General features: G+C 42.1%; 1 protein-coding gene across 2 annotated transcripts; it reads right to left on the reverse strand.

Annotated features, from left to right (window-relative positions):
* Positions 1–53: 53 nt before the first annotated feature.
* On the reverse strand, positions 54–22,130 carry gfpt2 (glutamine-fructose-6-phosphate transaminase 2). Of its 2 annotated transcripts, XM_030062746.1 has the most exons (20): positions 22,009–22,130; positions 20,477–20,584; positions 18,881–18,988; positions 18,382–18,507; positions 16,236–16,294; positions 14,818–14,952; positions 13,608–13,669; positions 11,328–11,407; positions 10,718–10,795; positions 7,616–7,733; positions 7,173–7,336; positions 6,423–6,518; positions 4,785–4,882; positions 4,408–4,528; positions 3,946–4,103; positions 3,566–3,680; positions 3,202–3,329; positions 2,791–2,958; positions 2,244–2,405; positions 54–1,319 (listed from the first exon to the last, which is right to left on the reverse strand). In XM_030062746.1, the coding sequence occupies exons 1-20, from the start codon at positions 22,013–22,015 to the stop codon at positions 1,275–1,277; spliced, it is 2,136 nt and encodes a 711-aa protein (XP_029918606.1). In that variant the 5' UTR covers positions 22,016–22,130; the 3' UTR covers positions 54–1,274. The 2 variants fall into 2 exon arrangements, with proteins under 2 accessions (XP_029918606.1, XP_029918607.1); XM_030062747.1 differs by lacking the exon at positions 10,718–10,795.
* Between the last annotated feature and the right edge of the window lie 1,375 nt (positions 22,131–23,505).

Genomic DNA, 23,505 nt, shown 5'->3' on the forward strand with positions numbered 1-23,505 from the left:
TTGCTGCACATTATATGAACAGTGATTTTTTTTCTTTAGCCGAGACATCTCAAAGAATACTTCATCTTTTTATTGATTGATAGTGCCTGTTTGCTATAAACATACAGTACAAAATACAATCATGGTTACAGGTGTAAATCAGTCCCACTTTTGTCAGCTCCCAAATAACAATCAGATAAATATTCAGAATATTATCATTATGATAAACCCTATACAAAAGGCTGACAACACAACTATTATTATTAAAGTTCATGGTACACTTTTTTTTTCTTCTCATCACCGTGTGGATGCTGTTCTTTAAATACTTGTCATTTTATCTACTGTGTGTCCGTGAAGACGCACACCGTACCATAACATCAGCCTAAGGAATGCAGAATCTGAAGTGAAAAAATGCATCCTCAGTGTATGAGACTAAAGATTCATGCCCCAACATGAATTCACTTTTTTTTTTTTTTTTTTACCCAAGTTCCTGTAGTCAATAAACATGTTTTAAATTAAAATGAAATAGCAATAATAAAACCCAGAGCAGTATATATATCAGGTAATAATGTGATAGCGGCTCCATTCAGTATGAACACAGAAACAGTTATATGTTATTAAGGGCACTGACTGATCAGTCTGGAGAGTAAAGTAAGCTCCATCTGGTAAAAACTAATGCTGGATTTGTCAGTCAATGGCCCAATGAGGCACAGTGATTGCTAGTGTGTGTGCAACAAAATATAAAAGCAGAAAACTCTTTGGAATGCAAAAAAAAAAAAAACATGTATGTAATTCCTACATTTCCCATGATGCAAAAGAGAGGTAAGGGGTCCCTAATGGACATGTAGAATTTAAAAATCAGGAAGAGAATGAATCACGTCGCTCAGGTTTGCGTACATTCATGATGTGCATTTGGTCCCCATATTGCACAACTGTAAACACTTCAATATACCATTTTAATGCATTAGTACTCAACTTCTTGTGCACATGTTGGCTCAACTCAACGTTAGTGAAAAGGCACAGCTGTATTGCTTTGGATGTGTGGTGGTCAATTTCATAGATCGTTCTGCGATGCTTCAAGGGCACTGGCACTTCCTCAACAGTGTATCGGTTGGATTTCACATTTCTCTGTGATAAAAAAGCATACCTCCCTCTTTTGTCTGTCACTCCTTCACACACACACACACACATACACACACACACGCACCAAAAGATCCGCACCCACACAAACACACTCAATTGCACTTTAAATCTATGGTCCTCCTCCATTGTCTCCTGTGCTTGGTGAGCTGTAATTATTCCACAGTCACCGACTTGGCCAAGTTTCTGGGACAGTCCACCTGGAAATAGAGAAACCGGTGTTACAGAGTATCGCCTGTGATGAACAGACTGTTCTGTACAAATCAATAACACTTCACCACTCTGCAGACAGACATCACATAAACTGGAACAAAAAGAGAAAACCTCAGTAATCTTGTCCTGAGATGTACAGTTCCAGTGCAACAATTCCAGCTTGTCTGGAAAAGTTTTTATATTGATTGCTAACAATGATTGTTGTTTTTTTTCTTCAGTTTTTTATGGTTCGATCTTACAAAGCTTACAGTATTTCATTATAGGAGAGCCTAACATTTCCTATAATTGTGTCATCCACTGCATACAAATATACATTTATATATTTTTTTATCTCTTCAAAACAAATAAAAAGATCCAGTGATGGAACTTGAGCACACCTCAACCATGAAGGCATGAGATTTTTTTTTTTTTTGGCAAGTAGCTGGCCAGCTTTTGTCTGACAGGCTTTGGGGCATGTCATTGACTATGCATACTGTCAACCAAACTGAGCAATTATTTAAACCTGGCTACAGGTTGGATGCAACATCATTTATACCAGGAATTCAATTCTAAATCTGTTTGATCCTGTTGATGTGTTGACATTTATAAGAATCTGAGTGAATCTGCACGAACAGCTCAGTTGTTAAATTACACTATGAAAGAAAAAAAATGCAAATTTATAGAAATAATATTCTGCTATATGCACTTAAAGGTACTGCAATAGTAAAACACTGGACAGGATGGTTTAGAGTGCAGGCAGATGTCATGTTATTTATCAGTTTATTTAATCATCCCCTAAAAGTGCTGGTTCACAATAAGAAAATAACCACCCAATCATCTTAACCAAATCATAAAGCAAATTTTCTCTGAGCTGAAAAGAATCTGTTTTTCATGTATACTGAGGACGGACACAGACGTCAGTAACTACATACGTCATATCCTCGCAGCACAGCCAGGTGGAGCGACAAGAGCTGCAGGGGGATGACACTGAGGATGCCCTGCAGACAGTCCACTATCTGGGGCAGCTCGATCGTCTTGTAGGCATTCTTAGTTATGTCAGCGTCGTTCTGGCAGCACAGGATGATGGGCCGACCCTAACAGAGAGAGAGAGAGAGAGAGAGAGAGAGAGAGAGAGAGAGAGAGAGAGAGAGAGAGAGAGAGAGTTGAGGAGTTGAGAAGGCAGGCAGAGGCAGGGGAAATGAGAATATTACCATTAGTTAGCTGATCAAGAGTGTGCCTGATGTGTGGTGTGTGTGTGTGTGTGTGTGTGTGCTTACATGACCACTGTGTGATCAAAGGGATACTGGAATATTGTCAGGACACTCACGTCTGAGCTCTGAATAATCGGTTTTGTATACATTTGATAATCTACAGATTTACTCTAGTGTTATGCTCACTTAATTGTTTTCCATCAGTTTCATCACTGCAAAATCTAACGTGTCCTGCATGTCCGTCTACATATATTGTACGAGGACCTACCGATCGGGCTGTGACTTGCTGCAGAGCGTTCTGGCACTTCTTGTAGCAGGCGTCTCTCATGATGATCATGATGACTGGCATGTCTTTGTCTATGAGGGCCAGGGGGCCGTGCTTCAGCTCCCCTGCCAGGATGCCCTCTGAATGCATGTACGTGATCTCCTTGATTTTCTGCATTGCAAGACATTCGTAATGAGATTGAATCAGTGCACTATTCCAGCTACACATAATGAAGGAGAGCGAGGATCTGTTGCATATCACTCTATCTCAAAATGTGGCACACAAAGCTGTTCACACAAAAAACATCATCATCATGTAGCACTTTGTGCTTGCATGGTAATACTGTAGGAAATTGTTGTGGAATTAGCTGCTTTTTTTTTTTTCCTCCACTGTCAGCAAGAATTCTTAACTCACCAGCGCCCCCTCTAGGCAGGTGGCGTAGTTGAAACCTCGGCCCATGACCAGAAGAGACCTTTGCTGATAGAGCTCATCTGCTATGTCCTTGATGTTCTCATCCAGGGACAACACCTTCTTTATCAGTTCTGGGAGAGGAAGGGGAAGGAGGATGGAAGGAGGGACAGCAGAATGAGTCATGTGGGGTGTGGGGAGGAGGAGGAGAAGAAGGAGGAGGAGGAGGGATGATTCATAAAGGAGCTGGAAAGAGATATGCTGGCTACATGTAGCAATTTGGGCAGGAAGATCTTTTCTTTGCTTGATCCCACTGAGGAGGTTGAACTTATTTGAGCGTCCGTCAGTCAGTGTGGCTTTGAAGACTCACCAGGCAGCACCTTGAGGCTGGCGATGATATCCAGTCTTCTCTTCTGGAGAGAGATCCTGTCCTCGCTCATCATCAGGCCAAACATGATGAGAGCCACAAACTGACTGGTGTAGGCCTGGATCACACATTAAAAAAATAAAACCCTTAAGCGACCGAGCTTTGATGAATGGAGTGTGATGAGTAAAATCTACATAGCAATTAACACAGTGTGATGTTATCATGAAACCTTTAGAGAAGACACCACTTTAACGTCAGACTGTATGCAAAATGCTCTCGGTGCACATAAAAACTGCATTGTCTAAACTGCATTATCTATAAATATATCCCCTTGTGATCTCTATGTGTGTGTGTGTGTGTGAGTGTGTGTTTATAAAATATACCTTGGTGCTAGCCACTCCTATCTCAGGCCCAGCATTGATGTGAACTCCGCAGTCTGTTTCTCTGGAAATAGAGCTGCCCACTGTGTTGGTTATACCGACTGTCAGAGCCCCGCGCTCCTTGCAATAGCGCAGTGCCATCAAGGTGTCTGCTGTCTCACCTGGGGAGAAGAGGGAGTGAATAGATCTGCTTAGGATGCAGAATTACAGCACAATGAGAGCACTGTTGGAGGAAAAAAATCACACGAGAGAGGATGTTGTTGTTGTACGGTGTCACAACGTGGGAGCCGAGCCGGGAGCGTGAAATAGGTCCAATGTTTTTTCGCTGTATAGAACCGATGTCATGGTCTGAATTCTCTTATTACAAGACAGAAATCAATCATGTCTGCTTTTGAGACCATAAAAATTACATGTGCAGCTTTGTTGTATTGAAGTGGAGTCCTGTGTGTTGCATGGTGCTCTCACCCGATTGGCTGATGAAGAAGCAAACGTCATCTCTGAAGACGGGTGTGTTGCGGTCAAGGAAGTCACTGGCCAGTTCCACCATGACGGGCAGCTCTGTCAGCTCCTCCAGGATCTGTCTGGTCTGGAAAGCAGAGCAGGAAAGAAGAACATCATCACTGTCTTCATCATCATCATCATCACTTCCATTACAAGCATGATTATCACTATCATCAATCTTATTTTGAATATTTTCCCCTACATCCTTTTCCTCTTCCTCATTATCATGACCATTACCACTAACACCAAAAACACTGGCGAGGCCTATTTTTTTTGGCCCTTTTGAATTCTCATTACTAATTATCATCACGTTCATCCTCATTCCAGATTGGTCTACTCACAGCGACAGCGGCGTGGAAACTCGTGCCGCAGCCGATCATGATGAGGCGTCTGCAACGTTTGATCTCCTTCAGGTGGTCCTTTAATCCCCCGAGAACCACTGAGGGAATACAAGCCAGGACAGTTGCAACAGATACGTTAACACACTGTATAGCTACTGATTCCCTGCAGATTTCAAATCCTCACTCTTTTAAGACAAAGGAGATCGTCTTTGATCCGAGGTCTGTGGGGGATCACAGCCCGATCCTTATCCACGAGGAGAGAGTGGAACAGGTGACCTCCTATAAGTATTTGGATATTTGTTTTGATTTTCAGTTAAACTGGGCCAACCATGTTGACTATGTTTGTTCCCGAATCAACCAGCGCATGCACTTTCTGAGAAGGCTCAGGGTCCATGGTGTGGCAACAAACATCATGTTGCTGTTCTACAGGGCCAACATAGAATCTATTATCCGTTATGGCATCTCCACATGGTTTGGTAACCTGTCCGTCAAACTCAAATCCCAACTCCAAAACTTAGTCAAGAGGGCTGGTAAAATAAATTCTCTTTTGTTCCACTGTCAATCAAAGCACTCAATAACAGATAACTAACTAGTGGGGGGAATGGGTAACACCTTATGGACGGAGAGTGTAATACTGTAATTTTTTTTTTTTTATTTAGCCTTTATTTTACCAGGAAGAAGCTTGAGCTCCAAGAGCTCTTTTACGAGCATCACCTGACATAAAAACAACAACATACAAACATAAGACCAAGAACAACCAGAGCAGGACAAGATTACAAACAAAAAGAATAAAAGAAAGATAAAAGAGCAAGAAAGCATGCACGCCAGCAGCAGCCAGGGGGAGATAAAGAAGAGAATAAGGTAGCACAGGAAGGCTGGGATGACATAAAACATAAATGCAGAAGGATATAAGAGCAAGAGCAAGCAAGAAACAGCCGGGCTGGGCGGGGGCAGTTAAAAGTCAAGGATGGGGCAAGAGATGGAAAGGGAAAAAGGGATGTGGAGGGGAAATCAGCGTAGTATGCACATCAGGCAGGATCATTAACCAGAAAACAAGCAGGGGTCAGAACGAGGAATCAAACAGGGAAGCATTTGCATACTCCCCTTTCAGATATTACCAGGTCTGAGATAAGAGTTCTAAAACTAGACATGGGAATGAGAGTATTAAGCCTAAGAGTAATACTTGATGCTCTTGATATATCGGCACAATGTGGTGTAGGATAATGTGGTTAAATTTTGTATGAACTGTATGTATGGGGTATGTATGTTTTTTTTTTTTGTATTTATGTATAACGCTGTCTCTTGGTGCCCAAGACAAATTTCTCCTTGGAGACAATAAAGGCTAATTGAATTGAATTGAATTATCATGGGACTGTGCTGCTATGTAAATGAGCATTTTTGTCCTGCGCTGCACTGGTTATTTCAAAACATAAAATATAAAAAGACAGGTAACTACTTTCTATATGGTCATATTGACACAATGTGCCTCCTTACAAATTAGGTCCTGATCCTGTGTGTGTGCTGCCGCTCGCATTAGCTCCTGTGTTAATATTGATTCAGGTCGTCAGATTAGCAGGCAGGGCGCGGTCCACATCCTTGAATGCTGAAAATGAGACAGGATGTAGGATCATGGCTCACCTGTGTTGGTGTCAAAACAGATGCGGCCTCTCATGGTGTTAACCACTGACTCAGGCTGCTCGAAGATCTCCTTCTGCATGAAGGACTCAAAGTTACCTGCAGAGGGAGACAGTATTGGAAAAAAAATGAGATTCTGCTGGTTGACACAGGAACTTCTAAGTGTTTTTCCTGCTGAGTAATCACAGAAAAAAAGGAAGTCTAAAGGAAATACAGATCCATGGCTACTGAGACCAAAAACAGCACATTTGGTTTGATGTTATAACTTGACGAGCCAGCAGGGGGCGACCAAGTGCAAGTCATTACAAAGGCACTGTCAAGTAGCTCTAAATGATAATACTTCATGACCTCTGAACCCTTGTATGTTTTAATAGAAATGTAAAATCAACAATGATTTTTTAATTTAGCAAACTAAACTAATAACACAACTAAATTTATGAAGGTGTAACTTGAAGTTTTAGGTGAATTCACAAATAGAGTCTCTCACAACTGTGGGTCATGACAGGAATCATAAAGTCATAAAATCAATAATCATGTACAAAGTAGGTAAACATCTAATTGTTTAAGTTGGGATGTAATTATTAATAAAATGATTTTTTTTTTTAGAGATGTAATTATTAAGAGAATACAATAAACCTTGTAAAACATTACATTCAATACAATTAAATTGAAAATTGTAAAGCCATGCCTTAAGTTGCAGTCCTTGTAGGCGCCATCAAAATGGCAATGTTGCCTTTTTGGACCTTATCTGACCTTTCATGATCTGTTGCAGCTCCATCTGCAGAGTCTGGATGGCTCTGACGGGGTCCTCGCCGGCCTGCCGGTTCATCCTGTGTATGGACAGTTTCCCCCCGGCCACCACCGCTATGTCATCGTCCTCCATGTACAACACCTTGTTCGTGTGCTCGATGATGGCACTGAGGGGAGGGAGAGAGAGAGAGAGAGAGAGAGAGAGAGAGAGAGAGAGAGAGAGAGAGAGAGAGAGAGAGAGAGAGAGCAAGAGGTGATGATGGTGATGATGAGCTCCACTGATCTAATGTTTCCAATCAGGTGGATGGGATAAAGGTGGGCAAGACAGGAATGTTTAGAAGTTTGAGAGACAGACGACATGCAGCAACGATCCTCAATCACAGGAGTGCCTGCAGACACACACACACACACACACACACACACACAGCACATACAGTCATTCTCACCTGGCATCAGAGGCAAAATAATACTCCACGGCCTTTCCATCCCCCACAAAGTTGAGAGTGTTAGTGCAATCCGGCCGGTTATGGCTGTTCCTCTCCTGAACTTCTTCCTTGAAGAGAGCTACGGGGTCACAAGTTAAAGTTCAAAAGGTCAGAGGTCATGCACTTTCAGACCTTTCAGTGATGCTTGCTAAAACAATCAAGATGTGCCTATCACTTGAATCCCTCACCTCTGCTTCCAGACACAGTAAAACTCACTGCGGGGAAATGGGTTTTTTTTTAGCATCATGAAATACAGGTTTTCCAATCAGATCAGGAAGCATGTTCGGTGGAGTGTTCAAGTGATAACTGAGATTGCTGAAAATGTGATTTGTTCAACCAGGTTAAAGATTTTGAGAGGTGGCGATTCTGAATGTGTTTGCTGGGGTGTCAAACCGGTGCCATGAAGGGCCCGGAGGCTGCGGGTTTACATTCCAACCAGAAACTCCACCAGCTGATTTCACTGATTAGTCCCTCCTCTCTGCCTGAAGATGAGCTGATCAGTGATCAGTACCCTGGTGGAGCTTTTGGTTGGAATGAAAACCTGCAGCTTCTTGGCCCTCCAAGGCACATGGTTTGGCGCATGTGCTCCACAGCGTCTTTCCACTGCCCCTTTTTGCAGTCATTCACTTGCACTGCTAAAGGTGTTATATGTAGCATTTTAACATCAATATATACCTCATTCATTTTGAGATAATAGTATGAATAAAAAAAGACCATCTACAAGAGGACTGGCAGCCTGTATGCATTTTTTTTACATTCCATTTACATGACGTGCCTTTAATTTTGAAACCTCCATCTGACTGAGATAACCTGTTTTACGGCTCTTGCTTTGTATTACATCTCAGATATGGAAAGAATGTATCTCCACTGGGTAGGTGTATGTTATTGCATGCATGTTGATTTGTATGGATATGTGTACATACGCATTTTGCCATTTTAGGGGCACCAGTCGGTGTGGGAGTGGCAAGGCCTGGGAGTTTTAGTTTTGTACGTGTGTGTATTTGTGTTGTTCTGCTTAATGTATTGTATTTTCTGTATATTTGTGTTCAGGACCCTCGTAAAACAAGATGATTCATCTCAGGGGGTTTACCCTTCTAATATAAAAAATGTTTCTACTGTTTTGACCTCTGTACTGCATTTTAGATTGTGTGCCACCAGGCCTGGTTACACAGGAAGTCTTCCTTATTGTTTTACAGCACACGGGATTATTGCTTTACAGTACAAAGGGGAAAGGCACTGCTCTTCCCGTGCAAGCAGGGCTAAAGCTGTGAAGAATTTTTCAAACAGCAGATGGTGGAGAAAAGGGAATAAAAGGCTGGTGAAAAAATATTTTCTGCCGTCAGTAAATTTGACGTTCATTTTGAGAAGCACTAGCATTACCAATAGCACAGGTATGAGACAGCTACCACTCATCTCAGTACTGACTCATGATCTTATTGTTTACAGTAATTATACCAAAGTATCACAATAAAATGCTACAGTGTTTGAGTGCTACAGTGTATTGATGTTTGAAATGCTGCACATAGCACTTACAAGTAGGAAGTGACAGTCCTCACTCACTGTACAACAGGTCACCTATCTTTATAATCTAAAGACGTGTTTTCCACCATTAAAAAGCCACTCCCATCTTGGTTCTCCACTGACCCCACACCTCATTCTGCCTGAGCTCTCATGCTGGGCCTTGGACTTTGGCTCCGTCCCCACTTGAATCACGAAGCACCATAAATCTTAAGTAAACAGATAAAAGGGCGAAGACACCCAGTCCTCGGTACAGTACAGTCTACTCTCTGACAGTGGTTTCTCAAAAGTATGAGAATGGAACCCAAAAACAGGCTTTGTTGCTTACTCAAAATTAAATTAGGCAATCGCACTTGCAGATGGCTCCTTGCAACAAGCATCTTAGAAAAGTTGTAAAAGAAACTCTGTCTAACCTAAATTATGGTTGTGGCTGACAACCGCATTCTTTGCAGGAAGGATTTGAGCAAGTTTCCATAAGACCACTGGCCTCCCAAAGTATGCACAGAACTCCCTGGAAATAACGCAAGATAAATGTCTTGCTAAGAAATTTCCAAAAGAGAGCTATTGCACAGTGAATAAAAAAGCCACATAGTATCTTGTATGATTCCGACAGTAGCCCTAGAGGGTAATTTTCACACAGTCAAAGTGGATTAGTCAATTTTAGGAAAAAGCTGAAGGGTTAGGGCTGTTAGGACAATGTCCCGTTGTAAGTTGGTTAGATCACAGCATCCCATCAGAAAGTGAAGTGAACAGGATCATCCAATCATCTCTTGATCAGTGGGATAGACGTCTAAAGCTATGAGGTTTAGGCTAGGAGGCCTCTGAACTTGTAGGATGCATCAGTGAGACCTGACTGAAATAAATGAGAGTTATTGACTTTCTCCATATCCTGCTGAACTATTTATTCACTGTGCTCCATATTGCACACTCTTAACTGATTTATTGCTTAAGCAGTGAGCCACACGTAGCTGTGATTTTAAAACAGCTAAGCAGCTTGGGCTTGAAGCATGGAGCACTACATGCTGAAGAGACGTTTCATTTTTTTAATCAATAACAATTTAATGTTATTTCCCCTGCTAGCAATACATTCAATTAAAAGGAGCTAAATAAAGCCTTTGTCAGCAATATGTAAGCACTGGCATGAGTGGAGGTTTTTCATTTATGCATTATTTTTTTCAATTTACATCTGAAATCCAAACTTCAATTTTCTTCTACTTCTTTTTTTTTTTTATCAAGTCAAGTCTTTACAGTGTTCAAAATACTCTATTTTTGCTATTACTGACATTTATAGCTTCCGATGAGAGCAGTGAGCCTCACCCTAACATTGACATAGCGTATAATGTATAGAAAAAATACTCCCAAATTTCTATGTTTATTTATTTATTTTTAAATTGTTTTTATGTCTGGTTATGGCTGCTCCTATCTATCTACAAGCGAATCTAAAAGCTGATTCTGACTTTTAGTATAGCGTTCAGAGGCCTCTTCCGCCTACCAACAATCCACCATAGATCTTATTCCATGGATTCCACTACAGTGGAGGCCCACCTCTGGGTGCTGATACCCCCAGGGCCTCTGTCCCATTTGAGGTGTGTGGGTTGTCCCACAGGACTGAGTAGTTTGGAGCTACAGAAGGACACACGGGTTAAAAAAAACAAAAGATGAAAAAAAAAAAAAGATAAGAACTTCATCACACATATGGATTAAATGAAATGTAACTGTCACATCATGAATGTTGGAATATCTACATACAGCTCAGAGAAACTAATAAATACGAGTTGATTAGCATGGGGGCGGGGGAAATAGATATTAGTATGAATTCTCTCTCTCTCTCTGTGTGTGTGTGTGTGTGTGTGTGTGTTAGAATATTAACATGTTTACACAAAGCCAAACTGTCTTAGACACATAAACAACACATTTATCCGACCTTTTAGCTAATATACCATCATGGAAATGTGTGATTTATGTGAAACCTGAAAAAGATGCCTACATATGATCATCATAACAGATAATGCAGGTTCCACTGGATTTTTCCCACAGGCGTGTTGCGTGATAATGTGTGTGTCCATGTGCATACTTATATCCGTGTGTAAGAAAGAAAACGTTTTAGGCACGGTGTAAGCGGATAATGGCAGACAGGGAGCGGCACACAGCTTACCACTGTTGTACTGGATGGGGATGTGTTCGGTTGACAGCTCGTACTTGCTTCGCACGCCAATGAGCAACGGACTTCCTCTCCTGTCGGGAGGCAGAGAAATAAAGCCGAGATGGAGAGAGAGAGAGATGGATGGAGGGAGGGGAAGGGGGTGGGGGAGAAGTAGAAAGTGAAGTTTGAGTAACATGGGAGAGGTTTTGGAGATAAGCACAACCACACACACATGGTACCACCTCTATGAATGAAAGCTGAGTGTTACATTACAAAGGATCGTGTGAGCAGGGATCAGTGCCACCCCTCCAAATCCAGAAGAAAAAGTCGTATTGTATACTCCAGACAACAATGGCACCCCTTGACATGTCCTCCCTGTATTTAATCTTTTCCTCTCTGTATCAACTCAGTCTCCAGCTCCACAAATTTAGTAGCATTGCATACAAGTGTGGCTGAATTTGTCTTTTTTGTTGTTGTTGTTACTGTTTTTTTCAAACTCAATCTCAGCTTCTTGATTTTTTTTTCATCATTAGTGGGGTAAACCACACCTATTAGAGTGGTGAAGATTCCTGTGAAATTCATTTGCTTAGTTTCTGCTTCCTCGTGGGGCAGGAATTATGCGGGCTTGGCTTGAGCGGCTGCTGCGTGTATGGGGGTAAGCAGGTGCGGCTAGGGGCACCGAGGAAAATACAAAGGTAAAAATCCATCCTTAAAATAGACACATGGTTTACACGATCTTCTCACGGTAGCAGTGTAAACAGTCTAGTATAAAACATACTGCTTATGGCAAGTTAGTTACTAAGATGCTGGCTCCTGGCAAACTGTTTGAGCTATTACATCAAAATGAGCCTGTCCTTATTTCTCCTCTGTCTTGCACTCTCTCTTGTCTCCATGCCTTTTCTCTCTGGTTAGCCATTCCCTGGGGCCAGGCAACGCTGACGTAAGACTGCCGGTTGTTTTAAAGGGTGTGGGGCTTAAGGAGGGAAGCTTGCAAACAGAAACATGTGGTCACTATCCAATACAATATTTACCCTGAGGGAGGGAGAGACGAGGAGGAGCGAGCGGCAAAGGGATGCAATGAGAGCAACTAAAAGAGATACAGCAGGACAGAAAGCGCGAGAACAAGAGAACAATACACAGAGACAAAACATGAGAAGCAGAGAATTAAAGTTTTTATTGTCACTTGACGAAAAAGGGAGGGAAGGAGTGAGGGAGGGAGTGGAGTCAAGCATCACTGGGTAATTACAACCATTCCTCCGTGCCACAGCGCTGAGAGACACATTAACCATGAACATTCTTTCTGTGTATCACAGCTAGATAGACGTACCGGCATGGGCACTGCACCGTGGAGAACAGCAGCAAGGTTGGTCTTATCTGATGTGCTTGTAATGTGCAATATGTTCTGTCCTGTACCACAAATCACCTCTTGGAGGACATTAAAGTTTAAGTCTTCTGAGTCCAAGTAGCAAAGCTCCACTGCTATCACCGGAGTCAGGAAATAGTCTCTCATCTTAAAGTGATGTATGGCCCACTGACAATGGTTATGCCAAATTAGTTAAAGTTTACAGAGTTTATCTGCAGGTGTGCCAAGCTGTGACCTGGCATAACCCTCAGATCTGCCGGCTATCCTGTTAGCCTAAACAATAGGTCAATGCCCATTTATCCTCCTCTCTCTTTCCTTTTATTTGCCCTTTCATCCTTCTCTCTCTATCTCCCTCTCTCTCCTGCAATCTCCCTTTCCGTGATCCATGACGGTTCACTGAACCAGGAAAGAAATAAAGTGAAATAAAGAGATGAGAGGTGATTAAGTGCGAGTGGTGCTGGCCGGGGCATTTCCCAGAGATGAAACAGGAAACTCTCTAGTTTCCCCATTAGTGAGTCAGAGGGAGGCCGGTATGGGCCAGCAGCCTGGAGGCCAGAGGCCCAGGAGGGAGAGGGGGAACCTGGACTCAACCTCTCCTCTGCTCCCCCTCAGCTGGGGTCTCTAGACACACAGTGCTGGCAGGAGCAGCTGGACGGGAACTCACACAAACACTCACGCATGAACCATGATCACACCCATTACTGTTAGCTCAGCAGGTTACAGAGTCACAGCACGTGACGTATGTAATGAATGTTGCAAGATCCCACATAGTGTGAATCAACGGCGCCTCAACTTATACTTGATATCGCTTTATCGTGGTTATAACAGGGGTGACTCATCTCCAGTGCACTGGACCTTGATGTGGAATGAAATGAAATGAACAATGTGTGTGTGTGTGTGTGTGTGTGTGTGTGTGTATACATACTAACCTGGTGGCCACTGCTTCTCCTGGGAAATGACGGCTTTTAAACACCAGAGCAAAGGCCCCCTCCTGCAACAGAAAAAAAAAAACCCCAGAGGAAATGCAGAGTTTACGTTAGCATGTTGAAGGACTGAAAACATACTAAACTACTATGCTTGAGAGCAGACTGCCAAGGGAGAAGAGGTGAAGAAATTAAACATCCAAAATAAAGTGTAAACGTGACCGTAGTTCTTGAGTCAGAGTAACCTTTAACAGAGATATGAAACATCACTCTGTGTTTTTGGATACAAATAAACATTTCCTCTGTGGGCTATCCTCGTGGGGGTTGGTGGTCGTGGTTGGAGGAGTGGGGTGCGGGGGGGTGGGTTAAGAGAAATAAGACCCCTATTGTATAACATCAGCCCTGTTTCGAAAGCAGTGACTGTGCTGCCGCCCATGATGGTTAGAAGCAGACTGAGGAAAAAACACTGGGAGAGGGAGAGGGGGGCGAGGGGAGGGTGCAGTGGTCTTGAGGTAGTTAGGGGGTCTAACTATCTGGTTCCTATTAGTCCAAACCCAGAAAGGCTGCTCTGCTTTCTGCTTTCCTCGAAACTGAGGGGGCGTGGGGGGGGGCCATTCCAGCCAAAACTGTGAGGCTGTGGAGCATGAAACACACAATGGAAAAAAGAGTCTTGCTCCATCTCACCCAAAAAAAAAATTAGTTTCTCAGTTCCTGCGAGTGATGATGTCACTTGTGATGCTGTTACGGCGGTTGCCATGGGGACTGTTTTGGAGATGACATAAGGCATGTAAATGGACAGGAAAGTGAAGCAATGTCATAAAGTGTGGAATGGGTGAATGTGTATGTGTGTGTACGTGTGTAGAGGGGTGGGGTGGGCTGGAATGAGGGCAAATCTAACCCAATGGCATTTTTTCCTCATTCTGTGACACTAAGCACCATGATGCTTTCTTGGCAACTGTGAAAACTTTAAGGTAACCAGGAAGCTGGTTTGGTGCCAAGCTCACACACAAATATGGCCATTTCTAATGCGGGCCTGGTGGAAAATAGGCACCTCATCGCTTCTTTTAGCTCCAGAAGGGACTGGATCTGAGGCCCTGCTGTCTTTCAGTGTAACCAGAAAACAAAGGCACTGCTATAAATGGGGTTGATGTATTGTATTTTTGCAGCGCTAGAACAGATAGCGTCACTGATGCGTTGCTGTGTGTGGCTTACTCACCAGCTGCTGAATGACCCTCTCTACCAATGTAGAGAAGGAGATGTTGTCACTCTCCCGGTTGTCATAAACATATTTGATCAGTTTAGGAATCACTTCTGTGTCCGTCTCCGACTCAAACTCATAGCCTTTGGTGTTCTGGAGAGGGAAAGAGGTATAACTTCATATATACAGTATGTCCATGTAGTGTGTGTAGCAGGTGACACCATGTGGGCGCCACCTGCAGCAGGTATTTTATTAGTTGTATTTAGATATATTAGGTGTTGCTCATCATCACGTGCTTATGGGTGGTGACTTTTTATGAGAAGCTGGGTGGTTATGAGGCTGTAGGAACAGGAAGGCCTTTTATGTCAAAAATGCAGTGCAGATCCCTGCGTAGAGCCAGTATCGAACATTAAATAAAGATAAAAGCTTTAGTTGGTTTTAAATTTAATAATGCCGTTTTGGTCCTCTGCCGAAAAAGGATTAGTCTCCTGTTACTAAGCAACATCCTTGCTTGCTTTATTGACCATTCTCTCAACAAAGCAGCGATAGCATTAGAGTTATAAGGTACATGTCATATTACAGTCATGCAACACCTCTTGTTCAGTCATAATGATTGGAAAAACAAATGTATCAAATAGTATGGCTTTTGAATCATTCTTATTCGTGATCAGTGTGTAATAATTTCATGCTTCTTGTGTTATTAGGCAGTCAGCCTATCATCCCAACTCCTCTATTGTAGGTTAATATATAGACATGTTCTGTCGACGTTTGTAGTGTAGCAAATTAAAAAGTTTTCCTTGGAAGTTTGCGTAGTTTTGGACTCATTTACACAAACGTAATGAGTCACCTTGTTACAAACGGAAATAAAATTAGTTTTGGTTTGGCTTTGTCTATCTCTGGCTTCTGGTATAACCTGAACAGGGTACCTTTTTAACTGCTTGTCTGGCTAAACATAACAAACAGGTTTACCACCCTATAATTAAAACAGCACGTCAAACTCAAGGCCTGTGGGCCAAATCAGGCTCGTGGCATAATTACATCCAAGATGACTTTCAAGTTTCTATTAATACTGGAAAAGTGGAAAACAGGTGTTCAAAAACGGTGGGGGCGGTCGAGTTCCTATTTGCTTGCAATAAGGATAAACCTGTCTCATATGGGGAGTTTGACACCCTTGACTAGATTATATATGTTTAACGAGTGACTTAGATCTCATTTTGCCTCGGACACTCTATTCTCTTTTTATTGCTACATGGCAAAAAGCCTTTGGTTGATATAAAAGATGTCATGACCTCTTACAAAGCGACTTGCCATGGAATAAGATGAAATAGAGGAGTGTGGTCACAAGAGCTCAACCTCAAAGGTGGATATGTCACACTCAGATGGAAACTTTACTGTCATTTGTAGAAGGAGAAAGGATTTCATCCAGCATGACTTACCAGGTACTTTTTCAACTCTTTGTAATTGGTGATGATGCCATTGTGGATGACAACAAACTCTGAGGAAAGACACAGAGAGAGTGAAAAGATCAAATAGGTGGGCTTGGAGTCATGATGTACCACTGGCATGACAAATCAAAGGTCTGAACATCCTAACATGACACACAAGTTGTAAGTGATGATAACCAGTTAATAGCCATGATATGATCAGTGATGGCAGTGGCCAGGGCGTCTGGGGTGTTATGCTCCAGGAGGGCATTTTTATGTTTCATTTTTTATGCACTTTATGCTTTAAAGCACTTTCAGAGACTTTAAGCTATTGTTTTAAGGTAAAACAAGTATCCCTTTTGGTATAAAATATCACTTTAACGTTACACAGATAGCTGCTGTTGTTGACGAGGGTGTCAATTTCATTTCCTCCAAAGGACTTTTTGGACACCATCTGCGATTACATGTATCATTCCATTTTTTGGAATGACTGCTATTGAGGCCCAAGTCATTTTACTGCCACAAACTGATGGTGTGTGTTTTTTTTTTTTTTTTTTTTTTTTTTTTTTTTTTTTTTTATCATTAGTGAACATCAAATAAAAATCAGGCAGTATGACAGCCAGGTTTGTTAACTTGGCAGGTATGGTGATTTTACCTTAGACCTTTTTACCCCCACACATAGCTTTTCACAGAACCATTGCAAAATTTGAACCTGAAACTAATAAAAAATAAGTAAGTATGCAAATACACAAATAATTCAATGCATCTGTACTTTATAGGAATAGTGACTTTCTCTGCTGTCTCCTGGAGCCTGACTTCCCTTTTGTCGTGCTGTCTCTCTGTGTTTCATAAATTCACCCAGTGCATGCCCTGGACGGCTTCACCCACCATCAGAGTGAACACATCCACAACAGGATAAAAAAGGTGATCTGGTTGCTAGCCACAGTAGTAAGGGAACAGACACAGAGGGCGAGAACAGCGGTGGTCGAGTGAGCCAGACAGTGAAAGAGAGAGAAAGCAGAAGTACTGAGTGAAAACGTTTTTCAGTGGTTTCGCATGACAGCATCCACGAGAGGTTCCTTATCATACAGTGATAAGTGAGCACCAAAAATTTAGGCTGACACACACACACACACACACACACACACACACACACACACACACACACACACACAACCAAAAGCATGCCTGTTCCTCTCATCTGAGGCTGATTTTCCTTGTGGTTTTGTCACAGTGTATTATGGGACTGACGGCCGTCACCTTTTTTTATGGCTATATTCAGATTAACTCAAATATATGCAGTGCTATAGAATACACTGCAGCATTTGTAGGCTTGGCCAGCAATCTTTAAAGTCAATCCACCAATAATTATCCAACACATAGTTTCACTCTCCTGTCTCCTGTTCACCTAAATTCACTTAACACATTGTGTTATCATAGATATATACTGTCATTAGGCTGTTACATGTCTAATGATATTTAAAAAAAAAAAAAAAAAAAAAAAATGTTGTTTCTGAAACAAATGGTGGTTCTTTTTAGCCTGAGGGTCTACAACATCCTCTCTGGGAATATTTCCTGTTGAAAACAAACTGAATCAGTTGCTGAAGGAAAAAATAAAAAGGGAAAGCACACTGCATCAGCAAATCAGCAAATTCAGTCCTGGAACTTCACTCCAGTGCTCTTTGATTTGATAACGTGTAACATGTACAAACAAAAGAGACTGCTAGTGTTCTTTTAGAGTTCTTTTCTTTTGTTCCTTGATTAGGTCTCTCGTCCTGTAAGGCTGTGTGTATAAATAGCTCACATTCAGTTAAAGCCACACCACATTACTGACACCTCCTTTTCTACATGTTTTCCCTCTTACATCACCAACAATATGGAGATAGGTGTTGGCCTGTGATTAATTGGAACAAAAGGTGTGAGAGGGTGTGTAAATTATACAGCTACAGCCCTCTGTGAGTTTACAGAATATTTTTTTTGGCAGCCAAATCGGACTAATGTGTTTCATTGCAAACCTGAGGGCAGGGCATGGATGAAAGCAAAAATAGCCTATTCACTTTGTTTATTATGTAGTGTTTATCTTGTGTTTGAATATGCCTTTGAGCATACAGATGTATTTGTGCACGTCTGCACACAAATACATTTGTGTGTAGCCTACCATTATCCTTGTCTGAGCGATGGGGGTGGCTGTTGAGAGCACTCGGTTCTCCATGTGTGGCCCAGCGTGTGTGAGCGAGGCCAAAGTGTGTTGACAGTTCCTCATCCAGATCCAGCAAGTCTTTTTCTGAACACACAACACACAACACCAATACTTTGTCACTGACATGAACAGGCTGGAACTTCAAAGACTGATACAGGCGCACCTTTGTGGAGGGCTTCTTCTGACTTCTTCACTTTTGACTAATAGTCATTTCTTAAAACTGATAGCATCAGAAAAAAAAAACAGCAATGTGAAAAACACAGGATGCCATGATGCTTGAATAACCACAACAGATTTCTGCCAAATGAGGTAGAAGAGTCTCAAATGACGGCTAACTGTCCCATTTAGCAACAGCATTGCATTTATCTAATTGAAGCTATTTAGCTGGAGAAATGGACCACAGAAACTGCATAGTACTTTGTCATAAAACACAGGCATTGTGTCTTAATGAACCTACTGTAGAGCTCCTCATCCAGAGCCTTGACCTTCCCCTTCTTCTTGATCAGACAGATGGTGTTGTTATTGATGTCGGTGCCTGTCTTGTTTGGGCCGTCCACTGCAATGCCTGCAAACAGAGGAGAGGGAGATACAGAGGGTCATGGCTGCTACCCTGTGTGGGTCCATAAACTCTTCTTTTACCACTAGAGCCCTTGATACATGAGCGGTGAGCGGATGAATCCAACTTCATTTTCACCAGCGATGGTACAATCATGTTAGCAAAATGTATTATTCAGGGGCAAAGGGGTAGGTGATCTGACAGGTGAGTTAGTGACTGTGCATGTAAAACAGCTTGTAAGGTGTTTCTGCTTGTGTGTGTGTGTGTGTGTGTGTGTGTGTGTGTGTGTGTGTGTGTGTGTGTGTGTGTGTGTGTGTGTGTGCGTGTCTGTGTGAGACCCATTCAAAGATAGGTGTATGTGATGATGATGACTGAAATACTATAATCTGTACTGCATTAAAGGGCTGGGACAATATGCTTATCTCCCAGTTCAATAATATCATGTTATTATGGTGATATGTAGAAATTGACATGTATTGTAATGCTTAAGCACTGTAATTCTACAAGTATTGCAATTTGATATTACAATTTCTCACAATTTTTGCTTGCTTTATCAACACTAGTCTATTGGAAAAAGCAGAATCATTCACTTCTTAGAGACGGTGTATCATGAGCCATATTTCCAAAAACAATGCACATCAAGCATTTAAGTATTTAAGCACTTAAGTGTTGCAATTCTGCAAGTATTGCAATTCAATAATATGATTTATTGTGATGTCTGTTGATGTCTGATTAAAAAATATGGCTATACTTAAGTGAGTCAGTTTTTCCCTTCCCCCATTGTAATATGATATTTCTTCATTTGCAACATGTTATGAAAACTAGCCAGTGTCTGATGCTAATCATTCAATAGTTGCCATGGTAATAACATAAAGGAGGGAAAATCAGAAACCAAAACTTTGGATGATGCACACAAGCATATCACCTACTCACAGTCATAATCTTTTATAACTGTATTGAACTTGTTTTCCTGCTTGGCATTGGAGGCATCACAACTAAACAATGATTATACCATTCCCTCCTCCAAATTATGGTGCCACGTAATGCCACATAAACCGAATGACACCTGAATTATTCAGTTATCATACATTAATGGCGTGGTGAGTGATAATTAATGATGGTATGTGAACAGGGCGGCATCTGGTATTCAGTCAAATGCCTCATCTTGTGTTTTTATTTAGCTGACCGTGCTGTACCCATCCACAGCAACTGTAGTATTCAAATATTGTGTTTTTGACACATTTCACTGATTGTCAGTAGCCCACTTGCTTTGAAAATCACTCAAATACACATGAAGTTACAACTCCAAATCAGCATTTCTGTCGCAATATTTATTTTCATCCCTTGAACACTGTAAAACGTTCCCTAGTTTTTTTAGGACATGACACAGGTGCTGCCAAGGAGCACTGTAAGCTTTTGTGCGCGGTGTGTGTGTATCTTTGTGCAGGTGTGTATGTGCGCATGCGTGTGGCAACATGGTGAAGCTGGGTGTCTTACCTGCTGAATCGTACCCTCTGTACTCCAGTCTCTGCAGCCCCTTCACTAGCGTCTCAAATATCTCCTTTCTGGTGCGAGGCACTTGGTAATTTAGGTAGGCAAAGATCCCTTTTGGGAGAAGGAGAGAGAGAGGGACAGAGAGAGAGAGAGAGAGAGAGAGAGAGAGAGAGAGAGAGAGAGAGAGAGAGAGGGAGAGAGAGAGAGAGAGAGAGAGGAGAGAGAGAGAGAGAGAGAGAGAGAGAGAGAGAGAGAGAGAGATTGACTCCTGAGGTAATCAAATCTTCAAGCACAATTTACACAGCTGTCCAAAGCATAGCATCATATTTTTGTTGGGAGCATCGTTCAGCTGTAAGTGCTGGAAAAGAAAACCGTCCCATTTAGCAAGACAAGGGACCCCTCTTATTAAAAGTAGTGTAACTAATAAGCTATTTGGCCTGTGCAGATAACTTTGTCTTGTGGTTTGTTGGCATGTCATGGAATCTTAATGACTAAATGCCCTGATGAATTTCAACAGAAGACCAAGGGAAAGTTTACACTTGAGATTTATTCAAATCAAATAGCAAAGTGTTTAGTAAGGAGAGATAACAATGATGCTGTATGAGAAACATCATAATTTACTCATCATGGGAAAGGCACATTGTCCATGCCCGTCTGCCTCCTCTCTCTCTCTCTCTCTCTCTCTCTCTCTCTCTCTCTCTCTCTCTGTGTGTGTGTGTGTGTGTGTGTGTGTGTGTGTGCAGTTGGAATGTTCCAAGCTGAGTTGCTCCCAGAGCCACACAGGTGGCCATTGACGGACGCACATTGCGCGTATTGTTGAAGTAGTTGGTAGCCTACGGTAAACTTACACAAGCTTGGCCGCTTGCAGACGCCGGGAGGGCCCAAAGGGCTGTGAAAGATTTACTTGCTCCCTGCTCTCTGTTCGAGAGCAGGGACGTCGGGGGAAGCAACATGTGAGTTTGCAGCCAGGCTGTCAGTTGCAAGATGCACTAATGTGGGTCAGAGCTTCACAGATCTGTGGAGGGTGAATGCGAGCCGGTGGACGCACGATAATAACAATACTTTGCATTTGCGCCTGTGTCGTTAATGTCTGATTCCCCACACCACCCTCCGTTTGATACTGGCAGCCAGGTTTTTGTGTTCCGGTGCTGTCATCCACACCGTGAACGAAAACACTGACACGTAGCAGCTGCGCGTAATAACGCTCCTTAGACCGCCTCAGCCGAGGAGCACGGCACAGACACCCAATGCAATTTGTGCAACTGTTGCCATTAAAAAACGAACAGCAACATGTCGTGCATTTTATTGGTAAGACAGAGTCCAGATCAGGATGACTACAGCTGTCACCCTCTGGAGCGCCACCGTAAACTATTTTGCGCAATAACAATCCCGCCGATTAAACGCCTTTGCCCCAAGCTTGATCATTTGGAATACATGGGAATTATGGCGATATGGCATTAAGTCTAAGTAATCGTGCATAACCGTCTGATTCGTTTCCAGCACAAATTCCTTGACACATCAGAATCTAGCCTTACCACACATGGCTCCAGCTGTGTTGTCTCTCCTGGGTAAGGGTCTGTGTGAAAATGGCTTGTAGTATCCCGGGCAGAGTGATGCTTCTCCCGTGTTAAATCCAAAAAGACTGCGTAAAACAGCACACCCGTTCTAGGCATTTAAAGGCTGTTTCCTGGAGAGGCAGCAGCCCCACCTCCTCTGACACCACCCTTGTCCTGTTCGGCTGGCCGTCCAGCTGCCTCACAGGTGCTCAGCCCCTCATCTGTCAAAAAATGGAGAGCTGCTTATTAACAGGATTATTCAGCTTGTTCACGGCGCGCTCTGAGAGAGGAGTTTTACAGTCCTCTGTCAATGAGAAACGCCAAGCGATAAGGGCTCACCCTGCCTGTAGTCAGGCATGACAGCTGATGAATAGGTTTTTTTTTGTTTTGTTTTGTTCAGTTTCAATCCTACTGAGCTTGTTTGGAAAAGGAGTAGACAGCTTTGAAGATGAATCAAGCTCAGGCGGTCACACTGCTTGTCCTTCTCTGTTCACCTTTAACCTAAAGCCATGAAGACCATAAATGACCAGCAGTGAAGGAGACAAGTTCACAATGATGATGATGATGATGATGATGATGATGATGAATTCAGGATATGTGTAATCCTGAATACATATTGTGTCATGCTACAACTACTACTACTACTACTAATAATAATAACAACAACAACAACAACAACAATAGTTCTCCTCCTCCTCCTCCTTCTTCTTCTTTTCCTTCTTCTTCTTCTTCTTCTTCTTCTTCTTCTTCTTCTTCTTCTTCTTCTTCTTCTTCTTCTTCATCATCATCATCATCATCATCATCATCATCTTCTACTTCTTCTTCTTCTTCTTCTTCTTCTTCTTCTTCTTCTTCTTCTTCGTAGTAGTAGTAGTAGTAGTAGTAGTAGTAGTGTAATTATTATTAGTACTAGTGGTAGTAATCCTCCTCCTCCTCCTTCTTCTTCTCCTTCTTCTTCTTCATCATCATCATCATCATCATCATCATCATCATCATCTTCTTCTTCTTCTTCTTCTTCTTCTTCTTCTTCTTCTTCTTCTTCTTCTTCTTCTTCGTAGTAGTAGTAGTAGTAGTAGTAGTAGTAGTAGTGTAATTATTATTAGTACTAGTGGTAGTAATGGTAGTAGAAGTAGAGGAAGAGCAGGAAAAGTATATGCCATTATAGCATAAAACCATTACCTGGCAGCCTTTTTGGCCCGTTCTCCCTCCTGCACTCCATACAAAAACCTCCGTATCATTTATTATAAAATAATAAAGGTTCAAATGAAAGTAGCTTTAACTTCTTATTGTCATGGCAGCTGTCGTCATCTCAAGCACCTTTCGTGAATAGTAGTAGATTGATTGATTGATTTCTGGATTAAGATGATAAAACAGCAATCCAAAGGATGACATGCTAAAGCACAAAACCTATTTCCAGCATGGTCCTTGGTGTTACACACAAGAAACAAATAGACAAGAATCAGACAAAGTCAAGAC

Source organism: Myripristis murdjan, chromosome 10, assembly GCF_902150065.1.
Source record: "Myripristis murdjan chromosome 10, fMyrMur1.1, whole genome shotgun sequence".
Lineage (NCBI taxonomy): Eukaryota > Metazoa > Chordata > Actinopteri > Holocentriformes > Holocentridae > Myripristis > Myripristis murdjan.

Coding starts and splice junctions, on each gene's coding strand:
- gfpt2 (XM_030062746.1), bottom strand. Junction 13,670..14,817: donor AGAGGGTCATTCAGCAGCTG/GTGAGTAAGCCA, acceptor TTTCTGTTGCAG/GAGGGGGCCTTTGCTCTGGT. Junction 4,529..4,784: donor GTTTCCACGCCGCTGTCGCT/GTGAGTAGACCA, acceptor TCTGCTTTCCAG/ACCAGACAGATCCTGGAGGA.